Source organism: Ammospiza caudacuta, chromosome 33 (assembly GCF_027887145.1).
Source record: "Ammospiza caudacuta isolate bAmmCau1 chromosome 33, bAmmCau1.pri, whole genome shotgun sequence".
NCBI lineage: Eukaryota > Metazoa > Chordata > Aves > Passeriformes > Passerellidae > Ammospiza > Ammospiza caudacuta.
Window position 1 is genome coordinate 3,535,823 of NC_080625.1, and position 25,160 is coordinate 3,560,982.

General features: G+C 54.2%; 1 protein-coding gene and 2 pseudogenes across 1 annotated transcript in view; 1 reads left to right on the plus strand and 2 right to left on the minus strand.

Moving 5' to 3' along the window:
- Window positions 1-16,317, plus strand: part of LOC131570235 (zinc finger protein 271-like) — a 558,758-nt pseudogene extending 542,441 nt beyond the window's left edge.
- Window positions 1-25,160, minus strand: part of LOC131570213 (uncharacterized) — a 1,483,036-nt pseudogene that overhangs the window by 1,420,747 nt on the left and 37,129 nt on the right.
- The window catches only part of LOC131570264 (class I histocompatibility antigen, F10 alpha chain-like), a 190,620-nt gene continuing 166,678 nt past the window's right edge, over window positions 1,219-25,160 (minus strand). Inside the window, 8 exon segments of the mRNA XM_058822626.1 lie at window positions 1,219-1,449; window positions 1,941-1,973; window positions 2,093-2,128; window positions 2,227-2,334; window positions 2,420-2,585; window positions 2,587-2,693; window positions 2,998-3,270; window positions 4,474-4,737. Coding sequence (XP_058678609.1) covers window positions 1,436-1,449; window positions 1,941-1,973; window positions 2,093-2,128; window positions 2,227-2,334; window positions 2,420-2,585; window positions 2,587-2,693; window positions 2,998-3,270; window positions 4,474-4,737 — 1,001 coding nt within the window. The 3' untranslated portion in view covers window positions 1,219-1,435.

The following is a 25,160-nucleotide window of genomic DNA, read 5'->3' on the forward strand; positions in this document are numbered from 1 at the left end:
CATGGTCAGAATCTTGTCATGATCTTGCTCATTTCATGGTTGTGGTTGCATTATGATCAGAGTCACGGCGATCTCATGGCCTTGATCACCACATGGCCATGGTTGCATTGTGGTCATGTCTTGGTCACAATCATCTCATGCTCTTGGGGATCTCATGGTCACAGTTGTATCTCACTGTAATGGTCACCTTATGATCATGGTTGTGTCATGGTCACAGTCATCTCATGGCCATCTCAGGGTGATGGTCATTTCCTGATAACCATCATCTTAAGCTCATGGTTATCTCACTGTAATGGTCAGCTCACAGTCACCTCATGATCACACATGGCCATTCTGTCTTGTGATCTTCTCTTGGTCACAATCATCACATGCTCATGGTCATCTCATTGTAATGGTCATTCCATGGTCCTGGTTGTCTTATGGTCACGGTCAAGGTCACTCCATTGTCATGGTCATTTTATGATCATCTCATGTTCAACTCATTTGCCACAATCTTGTCATGGTCATCTCTGGGCTATGGTTGGGTCATGGTTGTGGTTATCTCATGATTACAGTCATCTCATGGCCATCACATGGTCATGGTCACTTCCTGATCACCATCATCTTATGCTCAGGGTCACGTCACTGTAATGGTCATCTCATGATCATGTCATTGTCACTTCATGGTCATCTCATGGCCACGATCCTGTCAGGGTCACCTCAAGGCCATAGTTGTGGCATGGCCAAGCCACGGTCATCTCTTGGTCCAAATCATCTCATGGTCAGGGTTGTGGTTGTGTCATGGTCATGGTCACAGTCACGGTCATCCCATGGTCATCTCAGGGTTGTGTCACTCATGGTCATTCTCACGGCCATCTCATGCTTGTGTCATGGCCGTGGTCATGGCCAGGGAACCTCTCTGAGATCCTGAGCCCTGATTTTGGGACACTCAAGGACCACTGGGGACAACAAGGCCTGGCCTGACCCCTCCCCCCATCTGACTGTCCCTCCAGGAGCCCAGCGTGGCCAAACCCTTCTGGGGACACCTCAGACATGGGACACGGAGCAGGAAATTAATCCCAGGAGATGGAGCCGGGTGTGGCTGGCAAGCCCCCATCCTGCTCCTGGTGTCCCAGTCCGGCTCCTGATCTCCCCATCCTGCTCCTGGTGTCCCCATCCCTGCTCCAGTGACCCCATTCCCATTCCTGGCTCCTAGAGATGAACTGCCAGACACTGGAGGAAGGAACCCACATTTATTGCCCAAAGCAGGATAGTTTCACACCAGAAGCGAAGCATTGAGAATATTTGTGGTTCTTGCCTTTAAAGCATTGGAAAATGGGAAATGGATCTGTTAGCAAGAGCTGTGGGGTGGGTGGGAGCAGCGGGATGAGCTCTGCTGGCAGCTCTCAGCTTTCCAGGGAAGAGGGAAGGGGCTGGATCCAGCTCCATGGATCACTCAGGCAGTGATTCCTGCCAGGATGAGAAAGGATCATGGCGTCACCCTGTCCCTGTCCCCATTCCACAGGTTGGCCTGGCTGGAGCCCATGGAGAGCAGGAGATGCTCCAGAATCCCACATGATCCCACCCTAATCCTGCTCCATCCATGTATCCCACTTGATCCTGCCCCAATCCTGTCCCAGTCCTGTGCCATCGATCCCACCTGATCCCACTCCATCCACTCTGCCACAACCCTGCTCCATCCATCCCACCCCATTCCCCCCCATCCATCCTGCCCCAATCCTTCTCTGGAACCCCAACCTGATCCTGTTCCATTCCATCCCACCTGATTCTTGTCTGGAATCTGGCCCTGATCCCACTCCAGAATCCAGCCCCAATCCCACTCTACAATTCCACCTGATCCCACTCTGGACCCTGCTCTGATCCAGAACCCCTCCCTGATGCCAGTCTGTCCATCCTGCCCCAATCCCCCTCTGGAATCCCACCCTGATCCTGCTCCATACCTGTGCTCAAGCCGTTGGTTCCCACATCTTTTCCTGCAGAAAGAGGAGATCCATGAGATTCCAGCACGGATCACACACTGGGATTAACCCCAGGATCCATGCTGGGATCTGCACAGAGGGGATCCAGAACTGGATCCACCACTGGAACTCACCAGCTGCCGGGTTGTATCCATTCCTGTCCCTCCTCGCTGTGGAAACAAAGTGGGATCAGCGTTGGTGGCACAGGATTCCCAGAACGGTGCCGGGTGGATCCGTGTCCCTTCCCGACCCCCATCCCGTGTGTTACCGGATTGGAGCTTCCAGACGCCGAATCCGATGAGGACAACGAGGATGAGGATGGCAGCGATGACGGACACAGCGACCACCACGGTGAGATTCCCACCAGATGTCGGCTCTGGGAAACGCGGAATAGTGAGGAGGATGAGGGGAATCCCCATTTGGGAATTCCAAATTCCCAATCCCCACATTCCCAGCCTCACCCCAAGCGAAGATCCCGGGCTCTGGCATTCCGGGATGCTCCACCCTGCACCGGTACTGCTCCCGCTCCTCCGGCAGCGCCTCGATCCTGGCCCAGGTGTGGAAGGTGCCGTCGCTGTTGGGAACGATCCCGCCCCACTGCGTCTCCTGATCCAAGGTTTCACCCCCCCTTCATCCAGCTGACTGCGATGGTGTTGGGGTAGAATCCGTACGCGTGGCAGGACAGGATCAGCGTCCCGTGTTCCTCTCTTCCGGACACGTGGACATCAGGGGGCTCTGGAATGGGATAATGGTGGTAGACATCTGTGGAATTCCATGGGAATGGGACTGGGGTGAGATCTGACCATGGAATTTCCACTGGAATGGGATGCAGAGGAGATCTGACCATGGAATTCCATGGGAATGGGAAGTGGGCAAGATCTGCCCATGAAATTCCATGTGAATGCAATGGGAGTGAAATCTGGCCATGGAATTTCATAGGAATGGGATGGAGATGAGATGTATCCATAGAATTCCCACAGGAATTACAGTGATCCCAAATCCTCCATTCCCAAATCCCTCACAGGAATTCTGCTCCCACCTTTGTGCTCCAGCTCCTTCTGCCCGTATCTGACGTATTTCTGGAGCCATTCCGGGCAGACATGCTTCAGGTAATTCGTCATCCCCTCAGCCACCTCTTCCTGTTCCCAGCGCCTCCTGGTGATCTCAGCAGCGTTGTCGGCTGCCACGAATCTCCCGGATTCCAGATCAAAGGAGATGAAATCCCGCCCATCGTAGCCATCCCGGAGGGACCCACGGACACTCCCATCAGACAGGAGCTCACAGCCATAAAGCCGCAGTACGGTGTGGAGACCTGGGGGGATTGTACCCACAGAGACCCGTGGAATTGTGTCCCAGCCCCACAGAGCCCCATTTCAGCCCCTTGGAGCCCCATGGATCCACATCCCAATCCCACGGATCCCAACCCAGCCCCACAGATCCCATCCCAGCCCAATGGATCACAAGATATCTGATCCCAGCCCAATGGATCCCCATTTCAGCGCCTTGGAGCCCTGTGAGTCCACAACTGGAGACCTGCAGAACCCATCCCAGCCGTTCAGTTCCCATTCCCGCCCCACAGATCCCATCCCAGCCCCATGGATCCATATCCCAACCCATGGGTCATGACATATTCCATCCTAACCTAATGAATTCTCATTTCATCCCCTTGGAGCCCTGTAAGTCCACACCTGAGACCTATAGATCCCATTCCAGCCCCATGGATCCCCATCCCAACCCTATGGATCCCAACCCAGCCCCACAGATTCCATCCCAGCCTCATGGATCACAAGATATTCCATCCCAGCCTAATGGATCCCCATTACAGCCCCTTGGAGCCCTGTGAGTCCACAACTGGAGACCTACAGATCCCATCCTAGCCCTACAGTTCCTACTCCAGCCCCACATATCCCATCCTAGCCCCATGGATTTGTATCCCAACCCCATGGATCTAAACCAAGTCCCACAAATCCCATCCCAGCCTCATGGATTCATATTCCAACCCCATGGATCACGAGATATTCCATCCCAGCCTAATGAATTCTCATTTCACCTCCTTGGAACCCCGTGAGTCCACAGCTGAGACTTATAGATCCCATCCCAGCTCCATGGACCCTCACCCCAGCCCTACAGATCCGATTCCAGCCCCATGGATCTCCATCCCAACCCTATGGATCCCAACCCAGCCTCACAGATCCCATCCCAGCCCTATGATTTCACATCCCAGCCCCATGGATCCAATCCCAGCCCCACAGATCCCATTCCAGCCCCACAGATTCCATCCCAGCCCCATAGATCCCAACCCAGCCCCACGGATCTCATCCCAGCCCCGTGGATCAATATCCCAACCCATGGATCACAAAATATCCCATCCCAGCCTAATGGATCCCCATTTTCAGCCCCTTGGAGCCCTGTGAGTCCACATCTGAGACCTATGGATCCCATTTCAGCCCCATGGATCCCCACCCCAGCCCTACAGATCCCATCCCATCCCAGCCCTACAGCTCCCCCCACTCACCCCCGCTCTGGTTGTATCGCTCCCGCAGTGTCTCCAGGTCCCTGGCATTGACGTGCTGGTTCCCCACACTGTTCTGGGTGTTCCTCTCCCAATATTCCAGATCAGCTGAATCCTTTACCCACTCTGTCAGTGGCTCCATCCGGCCCCGCTCGTTGTCGTAGCGTACAAAGGGGATCCCATCCACAAACCCAATTTCCATGAACTGGGGGATCCCCGGGCTGGGCTCTGACACCGCCACATCCAGATAATGCAGGGAGTGAAGAACTGTGGGGACATGGAGATTTGGAGGGCGTTGAGGGGGTCACGGATCAATGAAAGGGGAACTGGGAGAGGTGGGAAGGGGTTTGGGGATCCTGGGGCCAAGGAAAGGGTGTGCAGGGTGGGAGAGGTGGGATGGACAGGAAAGGGCCTGCAGGGGGTCCTGGTGTCCAGGAATGGGGGCTCAAGGGGGTTCCAGTGTTATGGAGGGGGAGGGGGGGAGGCAGGGACTGGGAAAGTGGAATGGGGGTTCCAGGGGATCCCCGTGCCCAGGAATGAGGAGTCAAAAGGTGGGAGCACCTGGGAATAGCAGTCTTGAGGGTCCTTTATGCAGAGGAAAAGGGAGTTGTGAGCTGAGAAAAGCTGAAATGGGGGTCCAAGAGGTATCAGGGTCAAGGAAAAGGGGTGTCTGGGGACTGGGGAAGGCGGGATGGATGAGAAAGAGGGTGCAGGGGGTGGATTGGTACGGGATAAGGGAGTGCAGTGGGGTCCCAGTGCCCAAAACAGAAAATTCAGGGGGGCCTCAGGGCCCAGAATTCCCCCTGGGACCCTCTTGGACCCCCAAGAACCGCCCCCCCCCCCCCAGCAGGACACACAGGGGGTGGAGAACTGGGGGGACAAAGAGATTGGGGGGTCTGGGGGCGTCCACGGATCGGGAAGTGGAACTGGGAGAGTCGGGAAAGGTCCAAGGTTCAGGGAAGGGACTGGGAGAGGCGAGATGGGGGTTCAGGGGGTCCCTGGGTCACGGAAAGGGGGGTCTGGGGCTGGGAGAGGCGGGCGGATCCCGGGGACGCAGCTTGGGAGACGGGAAAGAGAAAGAGATCGCGGGAATGCGGGGGGAGGGGACGGGGGAAAGGGAAAACTCCAGGGAATTCATCTGGATCCCTCTGGATCCCTCCTGCGACCCCCCTGGGAGCCTCTGGGACCCCATTTCGGGAAAGGGTGGGAGTGTAAAATGTGGGGTACACAGAAAGTTGGGAAATCTGGGGGGATCCAAAGGCCAACGAAAGGATCCAAAGGGTCTGGGAAATGCGGGATGCCCGAAAAGGGGGTGCAGGGGGGTCCCAGAACACTGACGGGGGTGCAGGGAGTCCCAGTCCCTGACAAGGGGGTGCAGGGGGGTCCCAGTGCCCAGGAATGGGGGTTCAGGAGCTTTCCCTGCCCAGGAATGGGGGTTCAGAGGATTCTCTTCCTGGAATTCGGGGTTCAAGTGGGTCTCGGTGTCGGGAAATGGCGATTCAGGGGGTCCCGGTCTTGGGGAAGGGGGATCAGGGGGTCCCTATGCCCAGAAATGGGCGCTCAAGGGGTCCCCGTGCTCAGGAATGGGGGCTCAGTGGATTCTGATGCCCGGGAATGGCGGGTCAGGGCGGTCCCGATGCCACATGAGGGCGTTCAGGAAGGTTCCGGTGCTGGGGAAGGGGATCGAGAAGGGCCACAGGACCCAAAATGGGGCTATGGGGGGTTCCTGCACCCGGTAATGGAAATTCAGGGGTTTCCCGGTTTCGGGGTTCCCACTCACCTTTGGTCGCGCCCCCCGGGTCCCCCAGGAGCCCCAAGAGCAGCCCCAGACCCAGCGCTGCAGCCATGGCGCTGCTCCGCTGAGGCCCCGCCCACAGACCTGACCCCGCCCCAGACGTGACACCGCCCCCAGAGCAGCCTCCGGCCCCGCCATTGGTGCCGCTATTTCCGGTCGATCAATGGCAGTCCGATCTGTCACTGGCGTCACCAGTCGCCGGGCAGATCCCGGTCTCGCAGGTTGGGACGCGGAAGCGAAAGGGACCGAGGAGGGCGGGGCGGGGCGGGGGAATTGCAGAGAATCCCTCTGGATCCCTCTGGATCCCGCTGCGACCGCCCTGGAGCCCTCTGAGAACCACCTGGGAACCCCTGGGACCCCCTTAAGGAAGCGCCGGGAGTGGAGAACTGGGGGGATCCGGAAATTTGGGAGATCTGGGGGTGCAAAGGTGAAGGAAAAGGGCGGGTCTGGGGTCTGGGAAGCGCGGGAGGGCCGGGGAGGGGTGCGGGGGGTCCCAGAACACGTGAAGGGGATCCAGGAGGGGGTCCCAGTCCCGGATTAGGGGGTGCAGGGGGTCCCCATGCCCAGGAACGGAGGTTCAGGGGGTCCCAGGTCAGGGGAAGGGGGGTGAGGGCAGTGAGGGGTGCAGGGGGTCCCTGTGCCCAGGAAAGGGGGTGCACGGGCAGATCCCCAGTGTTGAGGAAGGTGATGGGTGGGGGCTGGGGAAGGCAGGAGTGGGGGTTCAGGGGGTGCCGGGGTGAAGGAAAAGCGGGGGCTGGGGTGTCTGAGAGGGGGAGGGGCAGGAAAAGGGGTGCGGGTGGGGCATTGGGGCTGGATAAGGGGGTGCAGAGGTGTCCCCGTGATGGATAAAGGGGTGCAGGAGGGGTCCAGTGTGTGAGAATGGAGGGTTTGGGAAGGTCCCAGTCCTGGATATGGGGGTGCACGCGGGTCTTGGTGCAGTGGAATGGGGGTTCAGGGGGTCCCAATGCTGGATAAGGGGATGCAGTGGGGTCCCGGTGCCCAGAAAATGGGGTTCAGGGCAGTTCCCTTCCCAGGTTCCAGGATTCAAGGTCTCCTAGTTCCTGAAAATTGAGGTTCAGGGGGGTTCAACTGCCTAGAATCGGGGTTCAGGGCGGTTTCTATGCCCGGGGATGGGGTTTCAGGGGGTTCCAGGCTCCAGATAAGGGGGTGCAGGGGTTATCGGGCCTGGGGAAGGGGGTACAGGGGGGTCTTGCTGCTGGTGAATTGGATTGAGGGTGGTCACAGGAACCAAAAATGGGCTATATGGAGTTTCTCTGTCTGGGACTGGAGGTTTAGGGGGTCCCGGTGCCCAAAAATTGCAGTTCTGGGAGTGCTGGTGCCAGAGAAATGGGGTTCAGGGGGAGCCCCTTCCTGCAAATCGGGGTTTGGGGGTCCCAGTGCCAGATATGATCCTGGCTGGGATCTGGTGCTGTGGAAGGGGTGCAGGGGGTCCCCGTTCACAGGAATGGGGGGCTCGAGGGGGTCCTGGTGCAGTGAAATGGGGGTTCAGGGGGCCCGGTGCCAGATAACGGGATGCCCAGGAAATGGGGTTCAGGGGGGTTCCCTTCCCGGGTGCCGAGAAAAATCGAGATTCAGGAGAGTTCCGGTGCCCAGAAATGGGGGTTCGGGGGCGAGCCGGTGCCCAGAAATTTGGGTTCAGGGCGCTTTATGTGCCCGGCAACGGGGGTTCAGCGGGTTCCAGGCTCCAGATAAGGGGGTGCAGGGGATATCGAAGCTGGGGAAGGGGGTGCAGGGGGGTCTCGGTAGCCTGAAATAAACATTCAAGGGGGTCTCTGTGCCCCGAAAGGGAGGTTCGCCCGCAAATGGAAGTTCGGGGGTCCCCGTTCCTGGGAATTGCGGGTCAGGGGCTCTCGGTGCCGGGGCAGTCCCCGGTGCCCGGGCGGATCCCGGAGCCGCAGCTTGGGAGACGCGAAAGTGACCGGGGCAGCGCGGGGAGGGGGAGGGGACAGAGGAAACCCTGGGAATTCCCCTGAACCCCCCGGAACCTGCCCGGACCCCCCGCAGGACGCGCAGGGGGTGGAGAACTGGGGGGACGCAGAGATTGGGGGGTCTGGGGGCGTCCAAGGGTCGGGAAGGGACCCGGGAGAGCCGGGAAGGGTCCAAGGTTCAAGGAAGGGACTGGGAGAGGCGGGATGGGGGATCCAGGGGTCCCTGTGCCCACCAAAGGGGGTCCAGGGGTCCCCGGTGTTGAGGGCAGTGGGGTCTGGGAGCAGGGAAAGGCAGGAATGGGGGTTCAGGGGTCCCTGGGTCACAGGAAGGGGGGTCTGGGGCTGGGAGTGGCGGGCGGATCCCGGGGACGCAGCTCGGGAGACGGGAAAGCGAGACGGAGAAAGGGGGAATTCCAGGGAATTCATCTGCATCCCACTGGATCCTCGCTGAGACCCCCTGGGACCCTCTGTGTCCCCTGGAACCCCTTCCAGGAAGCGCCTGGGGGAATTAGAGGGGGGGGGGCAGGGGGTCAGGCTGTGCTGAACTCCCGGCCCTGCGCTCAAACTCTGCCCGGACCCCGCTGGGCTCGGCCCAAAGCCGGGCAAGCACCGCGAGCAGCGGAGCCAATTTTTCCTGCGGGTGCGGGTCCCACCCCCGGCGGAGCAGGGCTGGGCGCTGGGACCCGACCCCTGATTCCCAATCTCCTTCTCTCTCCCTCTGCTGCTGATTCCCAATCTCCTTCTCTCTCTCCCTCTCCTGGTCTCTCCCTTTCCTTTGGGGGATCACAAATCCCAGAGCGGCCGCAGAGCCCCGTGCCCAGGCTGGGTTTCCCAGCAAAGGGAGGCTGGGGCTGAGATGCCCCGGGCTGGCCGGGAATGGGGCCCCGGGGGTCCTCGGGGTCACGGAAACGGGGGATCCAGGGGCCGGGAGAGGAGGATACCGGGGAAAGGGGGTGCAGGGGGTGTTGGTGCAGGATAAGGGGGTGCAGGGGGGTGTTGGTGCAGGATAAAGGGGTACAGGGGGGGGTGCCAGTGTCCGGGAACGGGGTGGGGGGGGGCAGGATCTGGGAAACCGCAGCAGCTGCTGGGGAGGGACTGGGATGGACTGGAGCAATCTGGGAAAAGGCCTCACTGGGAGCAGAGATGGGGCACTAGGGATCATACTGGGATATACTGGGACCACACTGAGGGCTACTGGGAGCAACTCAGAGCATGCAGGCGACAATTGAGATATACTGGGAGAGACTGGGAGTGGTTTGGATAATCTTGGAACTGACTGGAATCATACTGGGAGTGATCAGATCTGTAGTAGGGGTGAAGCGGAGAAACTGGAATAATGCAGGGAGCAGCTGGCCCATGCTCGGGTCATACTGGCTTTTGCAGTATGCATACATACTTTTGCATAACAGCCGATATCCATGGCTCTGTTAAGTCTTTGTTCTTGAAATTCAGGAATTCAGCAGGACTTTGCGGAGCTTTCTGTGTCAATTTCTAACATTTTCTAAAACTGATGGTTTCTCCCATTACTTCCTTATCTACAAGTCCCTGACCCTATCTCCAGGCAGATTCACTCATTGACTCTGTTTTTTCTTCCTGGGTCTTCTTTGGTTTTGGGATTATTCTCAGTGCCCTCATTCCCTGTCCTTCTGTTGCCGTTTCAGGATCAGGAGGCCTGGCTGCCACCTGCATCCCCTCGCTCAGCTGCTGAATGAGCTGCACTCCTGAGGTGTGGAGCATGGTAAAAAGATGAGAGTTGCTGTAGCACATGAGAGGAGAAACAGCATTTGTATAACCCATGGTCTGCCAGGGAGTCACGAAACCGTGTCCCATTCTGTTATGGTTAGAGGCTGGCACAATGCTAGTGCTCCTATGAAGATGGTTTCTCTCTGGTGTCTGCTGTGAGATGTGACCAGGAATAAGCAAAGCAGGCTTTTACTTAGAAATAAAGAAAAGGAAACTTTATTAACTAAACTACAACTCTAAATAACAAGAAATACACAGGGAAAATGAAAACTTTCTAAAAACATTTCGTCGTCTCTCTACTAAATTCCAATACATCTACCTCTCAAATTTCAACTCTCAGTCTATCACTAGTCTTTAGATAATCAATTCTCAATTCATCAAGAGGAGAGGAGTCTTTCTCGTGCTTCAGGCTTCTTCTGGAAACACCATTGAAACTTGGTGTGTTTCTGTGTCCCTCGTGGCACCACCAGGAGTAAATCTGATGTCATGACCTCTTCCCTTTATGTCTCTGCTCTCACTACTGAACATGGACTAGAGCTGATCTAGGGTTGTCTTTTTAAGGATGCTTTGTCCCGTTCCAAACAGAGCACAGTCTCACCTTTGGGACACTTGTCTTCTTCAAATTTCCCTCCTTGGTGCTGAGGGGTACTGACACTGAACTTTCTTGGGTCTGAGCCATTGCCTCCCTCTGGATGCAGTTTCCGTGTTAGAAGGAACATGGTTCTGTCCATGGATATAACAAGAAGAGTCTGGCTAAGCTACTTTATCATCTCTTCTCACTTAAGATTCTTCACTTTCACACTTGCACACTTCTTTCTTCCATTTCATCTCTATCTCTCTTCTAGGAAAGGTTAATGTTCTGCAAAGTTTTCATTGTCTGAGAAAGGGTTAAAGGCTCCCACAAGCGGCCGGACACCTTCTCGCTGCAGCCCCCATCCTTCTCCACAGGCCGGGCTGCGCTGCCAGCACTTGATATCAAATTTCAAGGGGGCACAGGCTCCCTGTGTCCTGGGTGAGGGGGCTGCCCGATGCCTCCTGGTGCTTCTCCCACCCTTCTGTGGACTTGCTGGTCCTGAGGGTGCTGCTGTCTGTGCTTGCAGTGTCCTTGTGCCCTGCAGCTGGAGCCCTGGTTCCTTGCCAGGGGCTGTTTGGGTGGGCTCTCCCCTGCCGAGGAGGGCAATGCCTCTGCCAGGTGCTTGTGGCCGAGCCGTGTCCTGGGTGCTGGGGCCCCCTTGGGCCCTGGGGTTGATCCCTCAGGGGCTGTAGGAGCTGTGCCCCGGCCTTTGCCTTCAGCTTGGCCTTTTGCTGCTCCCTTCTTGCATTCACCTGCTGAGCCTTTGTGCCCAAGTGCTGCAGGGCCTTCTTGTGCCCCTCCTGCAGCCCCCTCAGTGCCTGTGGCTGCTCATCCTCTGACAGCTGCTGAGCTTTCTGCAGAATCCAGACTGCAGCGACTCAAAGAATATCTTGATCCTTTCCTTATGATCCGCCTTTCCCATGTGTTCCTTGCTCCTCCTCCCTGTGCTCAGGGTGCCCTCCCCAGCCCGTAGCCCAGAGCCGCTCCCTGTCCTGCCGCAGTGTCCGAAGGCGCCCCCGGCGGGCAGGGCCGGCAGCTCCACGGGGCCGGGCAGCGGCCGGGGCGTCCCGCAGCCTCCTGGGGGCCGGGGGCCGCTGCCGGCCCTGCCCGGGGCTGGTGGGGTCAGGCAGCGCCCGGCGCTGAGCCCCGGCTGCCCCACAGCCCCGGCCCGGCCCCGCAGCTCCCCACAGGCCCCCAGCCCGTGCTCCCGGTGCCGCAGCTCTGCGCCCGGTGCTGCCGCTGCCCCTCACAGGGAAACCCCCTGAAACCCTGACCTCCTTGATTTCCTCTCCTGGAAACCGGGGATAGAAATGATCAGCTGACAAAGGTTGAGGATAAGACCCTGTTGAAAAACACCCCAATCCTCAGTATTGTTCTCTTCCTCCTCTTTTCTTTTTCTTACCACATAGATTTCTCCAGCTGCTTCTTGCCTTAACCATATTGCTGCACGCTCCCCTTCACCCAGTCTCTTCCCAGCACACCAACACCATCCATCCATCCATCCATCCATCCATCCATCCATCCATCCATCCATCCATCCCCTGTTGTCCAAATCCCTTCTCCACTTCCCTTGTTGCCCCTCTAGGTATCCATGTCCTTAATTACCTCTGGGGGAATGTGTACTCTTCCTCAACGTTCTCCAAAGGGACCCTTCAGAGATATTTTGGGATCATCATCTGTTGCATCCCTTTGGCACAGGACCCCTTCCCGGCTTTCCCTTTTCTACCCTCCATGGGTGCCCTGCCATATTCACTCCCCAAAGATCCCAGTGCACTCACAGATGAGATTTTCAGTGCTCTCTCCCTGCTGACTCTTCAGAACCCGCCCTGATGTGTCACTCGTCTGTCTCCTGGTCACTCTCGGGTACTCAATCAATCCCTGGTGCTGCTGCCCCCCAAGGGAGCCGATCACCCAAAGTGGGTGAGGCACCTTCAGCTGCACTCACTGCCCGCCGTCCCGGATGGTGGAAGGAATTCCAGATGCGTCCCAAGGTGTGTGGAAAAATTGACATCACCAGAGGTTTCTGTTCAGAAAGAAGACAGAGGACTCCTGTAAAAATAATTTCATTCAAAAAAAAAAAAAAAGGGAGAAGCCATGGGACATTTCCTATGGGGTCTGTCCAGTTGTTGGAGGACACAGCCTCCTGTTCATCCTAAGTTTCCTGTCTACATCTCCCTTTCTCTTTCCCTGTTGGCTTGAGAGCTACAGACATCCCAGTCCACCTACTGCTTCCCCTTCCTTAGATGCTCCCCACTTTTGTATAGCAAACAATATTTATGGCTCTGTGAAGTCTTTGTTCTTCTTGAAGTTCATTAATTTAACCTTGGCTAAGCAGCAGCCTGTCATTATTTAATAACATTTTCTGAAACTGCTGGCTTCTCCTGTCACTTCCTTATGTACAAGTTCCTGGCTCTATCTCTGAGCAGATTCACAGCATCTGTTTGTAAAGACACTTTCCTCTTCTTCCTTTCATGGGGGTCCCCCGTTTGTGGGACATCCCCCCTGGAGCAGGGTGTCCCCCCTTTCTGCAGCTCCACCCTCAGGCAGTGCTTAGCCAATCAGCGCACACGGCATTGATGACTCAGTAGTTGCCAGGCAGACCCGCAGCTCCCAGCGTTCCCCATCTGCGCTCCCGCTCGGCCCCAGCGCCCCCCTCGAGGGGAATTTGGGGAGGTGGGAGTGGGGCAGCGCCAAGGCCGGGCGGGCCCCCCGCGCTGTCCCGGCGGGAGCGGCTGCAGTGGGGACCGAGTGCGGGCGGGAGCGGCCGAGAGCCCAGCGCTGCCCCAGCCCGACCTGCCCCATCCCTGCCCCTGCCGTGGGATGCTGTGGGTTTGGGGGGAAGAGGGAGCCGGCAGTGGGTGCTGGGCCTGGGGCAGGAGGAGAAGGGATGGAGAAGCAGGGTTGAGGAACAAACTGGTCAAACGCTGCACGTGGGAGGAGAAGGTGGGATTGTGCAGGAGAAGGAGGAATAGCAGGAGGAAGAGGAGTGTGAAGAAGAGTGGAGACACAGGAGGAGGAGCAGAAACAGGAGGCATCAGAAGGTTCCGTCTCTGCCTGTATCTGCAGGCTCTACCCCAAGCCCCAGGAGCATTGCCCCCTCATATGCAGCAGATATCCAGGCAGGAGGATCCATGAATTTCCCTGGATGAATCTTAGTGTTTCTGAGCTTTCTTGGGCTAAATGTTGGTGCTTTGGCTTTTTGCAGGGGCTGAATCTTTATCTTTTGGAGGAGGTTTTTGCTAAATCATGATGTTTGGGGAGTTTTTGATCTGTGTCTTGGTGTTGGGAGAATTTTTGTGCTAAATCTCGGTGTTTTGGAGGTTCTTACAGACACAAGATGTCCAATTAGTTCCTGAGATGAAGTTGGGCAAGGAGGAACTCCCAGTGCAAGGCACCCTCTTATTCTTTTTCTTTTTTTTTTTTAACCCAAACCAGGATTTCTTATTCCCAAGGCTTGGTCTGATGGAGGATGAGGAAAAACCTCAGAGATCCTGCACAAGGAGTGGCTACAAACCCAGTCCAGGGAGCTGCGAGGAGGAAAGAGCCCCCCTGAGCCAGGAAGATGGCCAGAGATGCAGCCCGAGCTCAGAGCTGGTGGAGAAGCCTCATGGCAGGAAGAAGCCCCACAAGTGCTTGGAATGTGGGAAGGTTTTCAGCCAGAGCTCCAACCTGATCCAGCACCAAAGGATCCACACTGGAGAACGGCCCTACCAGTGTGGGGAGTGTGGGAAGAGCTTCAGACAGAGCTCTGGCCTAATTCAGCACCAGGTGATCCACACTGGGGTACGACCCTACAAATGTGGGGATTGTTGGAAGAGCTTCAGAGACAGCTCTGACCTGATCCGGCACCAGATGATCCACACTGGCGAAAAGCCCTATGATTGTGGGGAATGTGGGAAGAGCTTCAACCAGAGATCCCACCTGATCCAGCACCAGAGGATCCACACTGGGGAACGGCCCTACACCTGCTTGGAATGTGGGAAGAGCTATGGGTGGAGCTCAGACCTGAGAAAACACCAGCGCAGCCACACTGGGGAGAAGCCCTACGAGTGTCCTGAGTGTGGGAAGAGGTTTCAGATCAGCTCCACTCTCCTCAGACATGAGCGGATTCACACAGACGAGAGGCCGTTCCGCTGCCCTGACTGCGGGAAGGGCTTCAACCGCAAATTCGCCCTCGTCTCCCACCAGCGCATCCACTCCAGGGAGAGGCCCTAAGAGTGTGGGGAGTGTGGGAAGAGCTTCTCCCTGAGCTCAACCTTGACCAAACACCAACGGAGGCGTCACTGAGGGAAGCCCTGTGAGTGCCCCAAGTGTGGGAAAAGCTTTGTGCGCTGCTCCAGCTCCATCCCCCATGGGAGGATCCACGTTGGATGATCCCCAGTGACCTCTGTTAGGCAGTGCCCTGGTGATGTGTGTTGGGATGACACCTGGCTGGGGGGCTCCACATCTTCCTGGCTCCCTCTGGGCACTTGGACGAATGCAGAGAGCAGAACATCCATCAGGAGGTAGACCAACAATGAGAATTCCTTGGGGAGAGCAGATTTCTTGGCTTTCAACCCCAGAACATCTTTTGTATTCACTCCTATTTTCTGGTGTCATCAAGGAGTTCTGGATGGTCTTGGAGATCTTTTCTAACTTCAGGGATTCCATGATTTTAATTTCCTGTTGCCTAAGGGAGTCTTCTACAGGCAGATGATGAAAAAGTGACGAAAAGACCAAAATTTTAGAGACAGTAGGGTTGAAACTCCACCAAAAAAGGTTCTTCTCTCCCACCCAAGCAGGTGGAACCTCAGCTGGCAGTGTCGCAATCCGTCCCAGTGGACAGGTGACGCGATGATTTTTAGGTGCAAAAATAACCAACAAAGGTACAGGGGATTTGCAGTAACAAATCAACAAAATGCAGTTTTATTGAAATAATCACAACTGAAATGCGTTGGTGAGCGGAACTGGGGAAAAAAGGGAGAAGATAAGGAAAGAGGGACGAAAAGAGGGAAGATGGGTTATAGCTACCGAGACATGATGCCGCTTTTGTCCTTTGGGGTCCGGCCATCGAAGCTCACTGGATCACGTCCCGGGAGATCTCGAAAAGCACGGCTAACCAGGGCTCCAGTTATACGATTTTTTTATTGGGGGGAAGGGGAGCCGAAACAAAGGTCTCCAGGGAGGGGGAAAGAACAGAAAAGGGGGTACACAGAGTCCTAGCCAAGCAACAGGCAAAAACCATTGTTTCCATGGCCCAATGCTCGCAGGTGCATTTATTCTGGGCAGCTTTTCCCCCCTTCATGCACACCTCCCCTGAGCTGGGGGGGTTCAGTCCCAGTCTCTAGAAGAAGGTGTGAGCGGGGTTTTCTTGCACGGGGATTTCTTGTCTTGGTTCTTTGATGGAGAGGGCTCGCATTTCTACTTGTCTGTCACAATGGCTGAGGGTGGATGAGAGGGGTCTTCTGTGGGGGACCACCCAGAGCTCAAGCCAGGCAGGCCAGGAGGTACGGAGAATCCATTGTTCACAAGGGGCAGAATGCCCCCTTCGTGTTCAGCATGGCGTGTTATGCAAATAACACCTGTGGAAACAAACTGACAATCGCATGACTTCCCCTCCCCACTGGCTCAACAGTTTTAACTTTTCGGTGGTCTTTTCTTCATGACAATTGTGAGGCATAAATGAAGGATATTTCGGACAGACTCTCACAGGCACGGACATGGAAATCTTTTTCTTTTAGGTTGATTTTCTTTTAATATCTCTTTATCCCTTTAAAATATCCAACACAAGCGTAAAAATAAAGGCATTGAACTAAGACATGGGTGTGGTCATGGTGGACACAGACATGGTGGGACACAGACATGGGGAGTGACAAGGGGACACATGGACATGGAGGGGGATGGGGACATGGGGGCACAGGGGCACAGAGGCTGATGTTGGGGACAATGACAGGGATGGAAACATGGTGAGGAGACAGCCATGGGTGAGGACATGGTGGGACATGGCCAGTGACCTGTGGAGACATGGCCATGGCTGGTGCCATGGAGATAACTTGCAGAGGATGTGGGGGATGCTGGGTTTGAGGGAGTTGAGGGTTCCTGGGAGGGACCTGGGGCTTGCTGAGGCCTTTGGGGACCCCAGGCCAAGAGGCTCCAGCTGCTCTGGGAGATCCTGGGGGAGGTTCTGGGGCAGCTGCTCAAGGACCCCCTGACCTGGAGCCCCAGCCAGGCATTGGGCTCCTGGAAGGGGATGAACGTCCTTGTGCCCAGGAGGGAAATCCCAGCACCCCCAGGGTGTCAGGGGCAGCTGAGGGGCCACAACAGGAAGGGGAAAGCCAGAGAGAGCTGTCCCCCCTCCAAAACAGCACCCCAATAATCCCAAAACTCAGGGATTCCTCTCAGGAAAAAGCACCCAAGAGCTGCCAGATTTCAGGGAAAGAGGGAATTTGACCCCCCCAGACAGAGCCAAGAGGGGCCTGGATCCCCCAAAACCAAGCACGAGGGTGAGGGATGGGGCTGGAGGGACAATGGCAAAGGGGCAGAAGAGCAGGGGAAAAGAGGATTCAGAGAGAGTGGGAGAGGCATGGGATCCCAAAATTGAGTTGGGAGGGATCTTTAGGTTGGGGGAATGATGGGGGAGGGGAGGAAAATGTGGGGATGGAACAGAAAAAAGGCAGTTCCATGGGGATCCATTTGTGTTCCCCATTTGATTCCTGAAGTGATTCCCTGGAACTCTGGGGAGGGATGGATCCCCACTGGGTGGGTCCCCAAGCCCATTGCCCATCCCTGGGGGGCTCATGGGGGGTTCCCTCCACCCAAAAGCTGGTGGTGCTGTGACTGTGGGAGAGACGTGGTGGGGAAAGGGGAGTCTGGGGTGGGCAGGGAAGGGGAGCAAGAGGAAGAGGAGGGAGAGAGGATGAGGAAGAGGAAAGGAGGAGGGAAAGAAAGAACGGGAACAGTACCAGGAAGAGGAAGAGCAGCAGGAGAACCATGCGGTTCCCCCACCCACCGAGTCTGCAGCTCTCCCTGGTTCCAGCAGCATCGATCCACCCTCCACATTCTGCAGGTGAGCAGGGAGGGGGATCTTGTCCCACATCTCTGAGGGAGTGTCCAGGAGGGCTCTTTGCAAGGGAGGGGATGTTTGGATCTCATAGAACGCATCAGCTGAGCTGCAAATGCCCCTTGGAGGAGTCTTGGAGTACCCACATGGTGATTGCCTGCTACCAGAAGGGGCAGGGAGGTGACATCAGTTTTGTGGCTCACTGGGAGTGGGAGAGCAGGGAGGAGCAATCCCGGAGCTGGGGGATCCCAGCAGCCTGGAGGGGTGGGGGAGGCTGGAGATGAGCAGGGTCTGGGCCCACCAACAGTGAATGGGGCGGTGAATTCTGGAGCTGGACTTGATCAGAAGGACCAAGGTGCTCACCCATTGTTTTTCCCCCAAGCCAGGATTTGTCAATCCCAAACTTTGTCCAGATGGAAAAGGAGGAGGAGGCTGCAAGGAAAAGGAAGATTGCATGGGGCACTGAGGCAGGTGAGGAGAAAGTCACTGCTCCTTTCCCCCACTCCTGTGTTCCATCTCCCAGCCTAGCATCACCCCTGGCTGCAGAACAACCCTGCTGATGAAGCTGTCCTGCTGGGGATGCATTGGGTGGATCTCCTTCCCCTTCCCTCTGGCATGGAGGCAAATCCCGTCCTCTCCTTGTCCACCCTCGTTCCTCTCCTCATTCTGTCCTTCCTTCTTCATTCTTTCCTCTCCTTTTCTTTCCTTATCCCAGGCACTGAGCTGCAGACAGAGACCAGGGAGGACAAATCCCCATGGCAGAACCTCATAGAAGAGGCCGTTTTGAGTGGCTCCAGGGCAGAGCACGGGAATCTAACGGGTGCGGGATATCTTCTCCCTGCGAGGGAGCTCCTGGGCAGGTTCCGGTCAGAGCAGACTCCTCAAGGTTCGAGGGAGCAGCTTCCCCAGCCCACCTTGCACTCAGGCCCTGATGGATAATCTTGTGCTCGACCAGTTGAAGAAGGAGGGCTCTAGACACTGCTGAGGGTCCAGCTGGTTTATTATAGGAGAGTCGAAGGGTCCAGGCGAGGAGAGGAGCAGGGACACAACCCCAGCCAAAGGGGAGCCAGTGGCAGAGCCCAGAACAAGGGTGGGGCCAGGATTTATAACAGGAAGAAGGTGGGTGGGGCCAGGATACAGACAACCAATAGGAAGAGGGATCAGAGGAGAAGTCGAAGTGGGGTACACCAATGGGAGTGGGGGGAAAGGGTGGTCTTACAACACAATCCAATGGGGAAATGAGGAACAGAGAACCTTCTAGAAATGGGTGAGTGGACCACAGCTGATTGACAATTAGACAGAAGTGTCCTCCCAAGGCATCTCTGCCCCATTCTCCCTGTGGTCCCTTCCCACAAAGGGTGAGGAAAAGCCCTGGAGATCTCACAGAGGGAGAGGCTGCAAACCAAACCCCAGGAGCTGTGAGGAGGAAAGACTCTCCATGTGCCAGGAAGGTGGCCAGAGGGAGATCCAGACAGAGCTCGCAGCTGGTGGAGAAGCCTCAGGATGGGGAGAACCTCCACAAGTGCTTGGAATGTGGGAAGGGCTTCAGAGGGAGCTTTGGAGCTGCGACTTGATCCACCACCAGGTGATCCACACAGAGGGAATGGCCTTAAGAGTGTGGGGAATGTGGGAAGGGCTTTGGGCAGAGCTCCAACCTCATCAATCACCAAAAGATCCACAGCAGGGAGAGGCCCTGTGAGTGTCCTGAGTGTGGGAAGAGGTTTCGGACTAACTTCTATCTCCTTTACATGAGCAGATTCACACAGAGGAGAGGCCCTTCCACAGCCCCACTTGCAGGAACGATGTTAACTGCAACTCCACCTGTGCATCCACACCTGGGAGAGGCCCTATGAGTGTCCTGAGTGTGGGAAGAGCTTCTCCAGGAGCTCTCACTTGACCCAACACCAACGGAGGCACTGGTAAGGGAAGCCCTGCGAGTGCCCCAGGTGCTGGAAGAGCTTTGTGTTGCTGCTTCAGCTCCCTCTTTAGTGCAATACAACAATCCCCCATGGGAAGATCCACACTGGATGATCCCCAGTGACCCCTGTTTGGCAGAGCCCTGGTTACGCCCATTCTGGGTGACTCCTGTTGGGTGGGGGGGAGGTGTTGGAAAGATTTATTTCCTCTCTCCTTGTCCCGGTTTGATTTGGTTGGTAATAAATTACTTCCGTGTGCCCAGGCTGTGTGTGTGATGTTCATTTTGGTGTTTAGTGAGGGATCTCTTCTCATCTTATCCTGACCCAGGAACTCTTGGTTAAATTTTCTCTCCCCTGTGCACCTGCGGGGGGCAGGGACAGAGTGGCTTTGGTGGGTGGCTGACATCAGGCCAGCATCACCCAGGCCATGGGTGTCTTTCTGTCCCTGGCCCTCCAGGGAATGAACCTCTTTGCAAAACATACAGAAGACCTTTCCCTGTTCCTTGTCCCTGCCCTCAGTGCAGTCCTATCCCCAACACAGTCCACCCGTGCCGTAGAGCAGCTGTGCCCTATGGCTGCACCCCAGTTTAACTGCTACCAGGGGACAGCCCCTTCTCACCCATAGTGCTGGGAGCCAGTTGGGCCAAAGAAATCTGGCACCACAGCACCTGTTCTTCACCCAGTGGGAGATGCAAGAGCATCTTGCATCCCCGAGGGGAATTTTTCACAGGTACCTTGCTTGCACTGACTGTTTGTGTCTGTGTGTGTGCCCCTGCACATATGTGTGACTGTGATTGAAAAGGGTCTTGTCCAATTAAATATCTCCCAAGGCTGCAGCCATCTCAGTGGCCAGGACCTGAAGGGGCACGGAGTTCAAACCACTGAGAGCATCCAGACCGGGTCTTTCAAATGCCCTGTGTAAGGGGAGCTTGGGAAATAAACTGCCTCTGTTGCCACATGAAACTGGGGGTGAGTGGTGCGCCCCACCTGCGCACCTCTCCACCCACATGTGCCCTAACACATGGTGACCGCCAAAGTGATCAGGACTCTGCCATAACCTGGCACAGAGCAAAGGAGACAGATGGCGAAAAGCCGGTATGGTGTTTAGAACTGGGAATGTTACAGTGTAAAGTGGGAATCGCTGTAGAACCGGGTTACAAGCAGTGTAAGAACTGGGAATCTGTGTGAGAACTAGGTTACAAGCAGTGTAAGAGCTGGGAATCAGTGTGGGAACCGGAATAAATACAGTGTAAAAGTGGGAGTTGACGGGACAGCCAGCATGGTGATGTGACCGTGGTCACAAGGGTTCTTGGATAAAGGAAGAGGTGAGAATGTTGAATCCATGTTCAGAAGGCTTGATGTATTATTTTATAATATATATATTACATTTTAACTATACTAAAAAGAATAGAAGGAAAGGTTTCCTCAGAAGGCTAAGCTAAGAATAGAAAGGAAAGAACAACAAAGATCTGTGGCTCGGACAGAGTCCAAGCTATCTGGTCTGTGGTTGGCCATTAATTGTAAACATTCAAGATGGCCCAATCAAAAATCTACCTGATGCATCCCACAGCAGCAGATAACTGTTGTTTATATTTTTTCTCTGAGGCCTCAGCTTCTCAGAAGGGAAAATCCTAAAGAAAAGGATTTTCACAAAAAGATGTCTGCGACATGGTGAAAAACCAGAACTTTGCTAAATAGACATCAGAAAGTGCTGTGAGGTTTCTAGCCCTGTTTTTGTGGAGTGGAATTGTGGAAGGGGCTAGCAGCGGGCCTGTTAGCTAAAGGAGCGAGAAGTAAGAAGAAGAAGAAGCTGATAAGGAGCTTTCTCCAAGGCCGTAACCAAGGAGATCGAGAGAAGGAAGATAAGAACATTCTGCAGCTGGATGAAGCATTTTTAGAAAGTTAGGTGGAGTCAGAGTAACTTTTCACCAATGGCATGGTATTGAATTATTGTGGCCAATAGCTAAGGTAGAGGAAGGGTAAACAAGTGGAAAGTGTATAAAAGATCAGCCATTTTCATTAATAAACTGTTGCCAAGTGTTACCAACTGAGACTGCTTGTGGTCTCTGCTTTATGTCGTGACCGCCTCGACTGCGACATTTTGTAGACGCCGACGTGGTAAGAACATAGTCGGTGGGGGCCCATATGGGGTCCTAGCAATTGGCAACCGTGACCCACTGGGACGTAGTGGGGGAGGCGGTGTTGGTGCAGCTGAGAGTGGCAGGTGGAAGCCACAGGGAGGTCCAGACCTGATTCCCTTCAATCAAGACACCTGGAAGTAGGTGAGCCACCAACTAGTAATAATGGGACAAAATTTATCTAAAGAGGAGGAAAGTGTTCTGTCTACATGGAAAGTTTTGTTAAGAAATAAGGGAATTAATACGTCAGACTATGAGCTTCGTAATATATTGCTGTGGGCTAAATCACAGAATTTTGGCACTGATCCCAACACAGCATTTAGTGTTTAGGCATGGAAGAAGGTTGGGGACAGACTTTGGCAAGTTATTCGAGCGGGAGATAAAACAGCTGTTGATTTAGCAGTAACCTGGAACTCGCTCTTTGAGGCTTTAAAGGAATGGAGAATAGAGGGAGAAACGGAGCAAGATGCGGACGAAGAGTCGGGGCTGATATCTGACGGGGGGGGGCTGAGTTAGAAGGGGGCTCTGATGGGGAACTTGGTGAAGAAAGTTCGGATGCCGTGGGAGTTACCTGGCATGCTGCCAGAGCTTCTGGGAAAGCTGCCAAAGCTTCCGGGAAGGCTGCCAGAGCTTCTGGGCTGGGTGCCAAGGCTTCTGGGAAAGCTGCCAAAGCTTCTGGGAAAGCTGCCAAGGCTTCTGGGAAAGCTGCGAAAACTTCTGGGCAACCTGCCCTAGCCTCTTCTTATCAGACTCCTAAGCCTCCTTATTCACACCTGCACAGCAGCTCAAGATGGTGCCTGTATATACTACACCACTACGCAAGTTAGCTGAAATGTCTCTAGCAGAGAGAAAGGTCCAGCCATCCGCCCCCCCCGCTTCCCTCTGAGATGCTTGAACAACCTGCAAGGCTGTATCCTCCTTTACCTGACAGTGACAGCAACACTGAGTCAAGTGATGAGTCGCCCGCAGTAACACCTGAGTTGGGGCAGGGAGCTCTGGTCACTTCATCTCCTAAGAGCTCTAGTCTTACTGCCCCATGGACTTTGCCTCCATGCCAAGTCACTGTGCTTCCTCGACACCCTCAGGAGTTTTGGGAATTTGTTAGGAGGAAAGCAGTTGAAGAAAAGAACTGGGACATCATAGAAAGGTTAGGTGCTCCAAGAGTACCTCAGGAGAACAGTGCCATTGCAAATGTTGCTTGTGATAACCCTATGGCTTTTCCAGTTTTCAAAGCAGTTCCTGGAACAGGACAGAACGACAGTCATCATGTCTTCGCCTGGAGGGTTGTGCAAGACCTCCAATCAAAAGTAGCTCAATATGGTATTAATTCCTCAGAGGTAATGCAATTAATATGTGTGATTAATGCAGATTTGCTTGCGCCTTATGACATCACTCATCTTGCTACAATTCTATTCCAGCCAGTACAATATGGTGTATTTCAAGAAACTTGGAGGCGAGTGGCTGAGCGCACGGCTTTAACAAATATGCAGTTGCCTCAACACGACCCTCATCATGCTGTGGGTGTTGATGCCCTAATGGGCTCTGGGCCTTTTGCTAATCCAGATTTACAGGCAAGGTGGGATCCTTCGATTTTGGCACAAGCTCAGCAAATTGGCATGAGTGCCTTAACTAAAACAATGGAAATGGCAGCTCCAAAACAGAAATATGTTACTATACAACAAGGAACAAGAGAACCGTTTTTGCAGTTTGCAGAAAAACTTGCTGCCGCTATTGAGAAACAAGTAGACGATGAAACTTTGCGAGACAAATTGTGTGTACAATTGGCTAAAGAAAATGCAAACCCAGATTGCAGAAAGATTATTGATACTTTGCCTGGGGAACCCACCTTGTCTGAGATGGTTACTGCTTGCTCGAAAGTTGGTTCAGTTGAGCATAAAATGGCAGCTCTTGCTGCAGTGTTAAGACCTTCAGCGAAGTGTTATAATTGTGGACAACAAGGGCATGTAAAGTCACAGTGTACTGTCCAGAAAACAACATTTAGGCCAAGTGCAAGTAGCGATGTTGTATGCAACCGTTAACTTTCTGCTGTTCTTTTGGCTTTTACTTTGTTTCCTGGTTCTGTAAACATAGTAACTGATTCAGTTTATGTTGCAAATTTGGTTAAGCATTTAGATCAAGCAGTGTTGTATAATATTCAAGAGAAACCATTGTTTACTATATTAGTGAAGTTGTGGACAGTTATTGGTGCTCGAAAGCATTCTTACTTTATCATGCACATTTGCAGCCATACATCATTACGGGGATTTTTTGCTGAAGGCAATGCCTATATAGACTCTTTAGTAGCTGCTGCTGCAATCAAAACTGTACCCAATGTGTTGCAGCAGGCAATTTTATCCCATCAATTTTTTCATCAGAGTGCTCAAGCTTTACAGCAGCAATTCAAATTGTCTACTGCCGAAGCAAAATCTATTCTTTCCTCTTGTCCCGACTGTCATATGACTCATGTCACTCAGTATTATGGTACCAACCCTAGAGGTCTTTCTGCGTTAGAAGAATGGCAAACAGATGTTACAAAAATGCCAGAATTTGGTCGCTTTAAGTATGTTCATGTTACAGTTGATACTTTTTCTCACGCAATGGTTGCTTCAGCATTCACAGGAGAGAAAACTCGAGATGCTATTCATCATTTTTATCATGCCTTTTCTATTCTAGGTGTTCCGTGTCATGTAAAAACAGATAACGGCCCAGCATATGCTTCGCGGAAAATGCAAGCATTCTTTCATGCTTGGGGCATTGAGCATTCAACAGGTATTCCACATGTCCCCACGGGCCAAGCAATTATTGAAAGAGCTCATGGACTTCTTAAACGTCAGGTTCAAAAACAAAAAGGGGGAATGCAACAGGAGTCACCTCAAGTGAGATTAGATAAAGCTGTTTATGTGTTAAACTTCTTGCGTCCCCCACCTGACTCACAGTTATCTCCAATCTTTTGCCATTTTTCTTTTTTGAATTCTAAGCAGCCAAATTTCCATAGAAATGTCAAGGTATGGGTCAAGGACTTGATTACTGGTATATGGTCTGGTCCAGTGGAACTGGTAACCTGGGGAAGGGGTTATGCTTGTGTTTTGACAGATAATGGTCCTCGATGGGTTCCTGCTCGCTGTGTCAAACCTTACCTAGAGCGTGCGGGAAAGGACAGGATCGATGGCTCCGCAGCTGAAGCAGAACGTGCGGATGACACTGGCTAAGACCATACATCAGTACTTAAAGATGGATGAAGGAAGAATGGGAATTTTGTTGATGGTTGTGATTGTGATTTTGTGTGTCCCCTCTCTGCTTGGGTTTTTGCAAAGGGCCCTGCAAAAATCCATAGCAGCTGTATTTAAAGGTCAAAAAACAAAAAAGGGGGAATTGTGGAAGGGGCTAGCAGCGGGCCTGTTAGCTAAAGGAGCAAGAAGTAAGAAGAAGAAGAAGCTGATAAGGAGCTTTCTCCAAGGCCGTAACCAAGGAGATCGAGAGAAGGAAGATAAGAACATTCTGCAGCTGGATGAAGCATTTTTAGAAAGTTAGGTGGA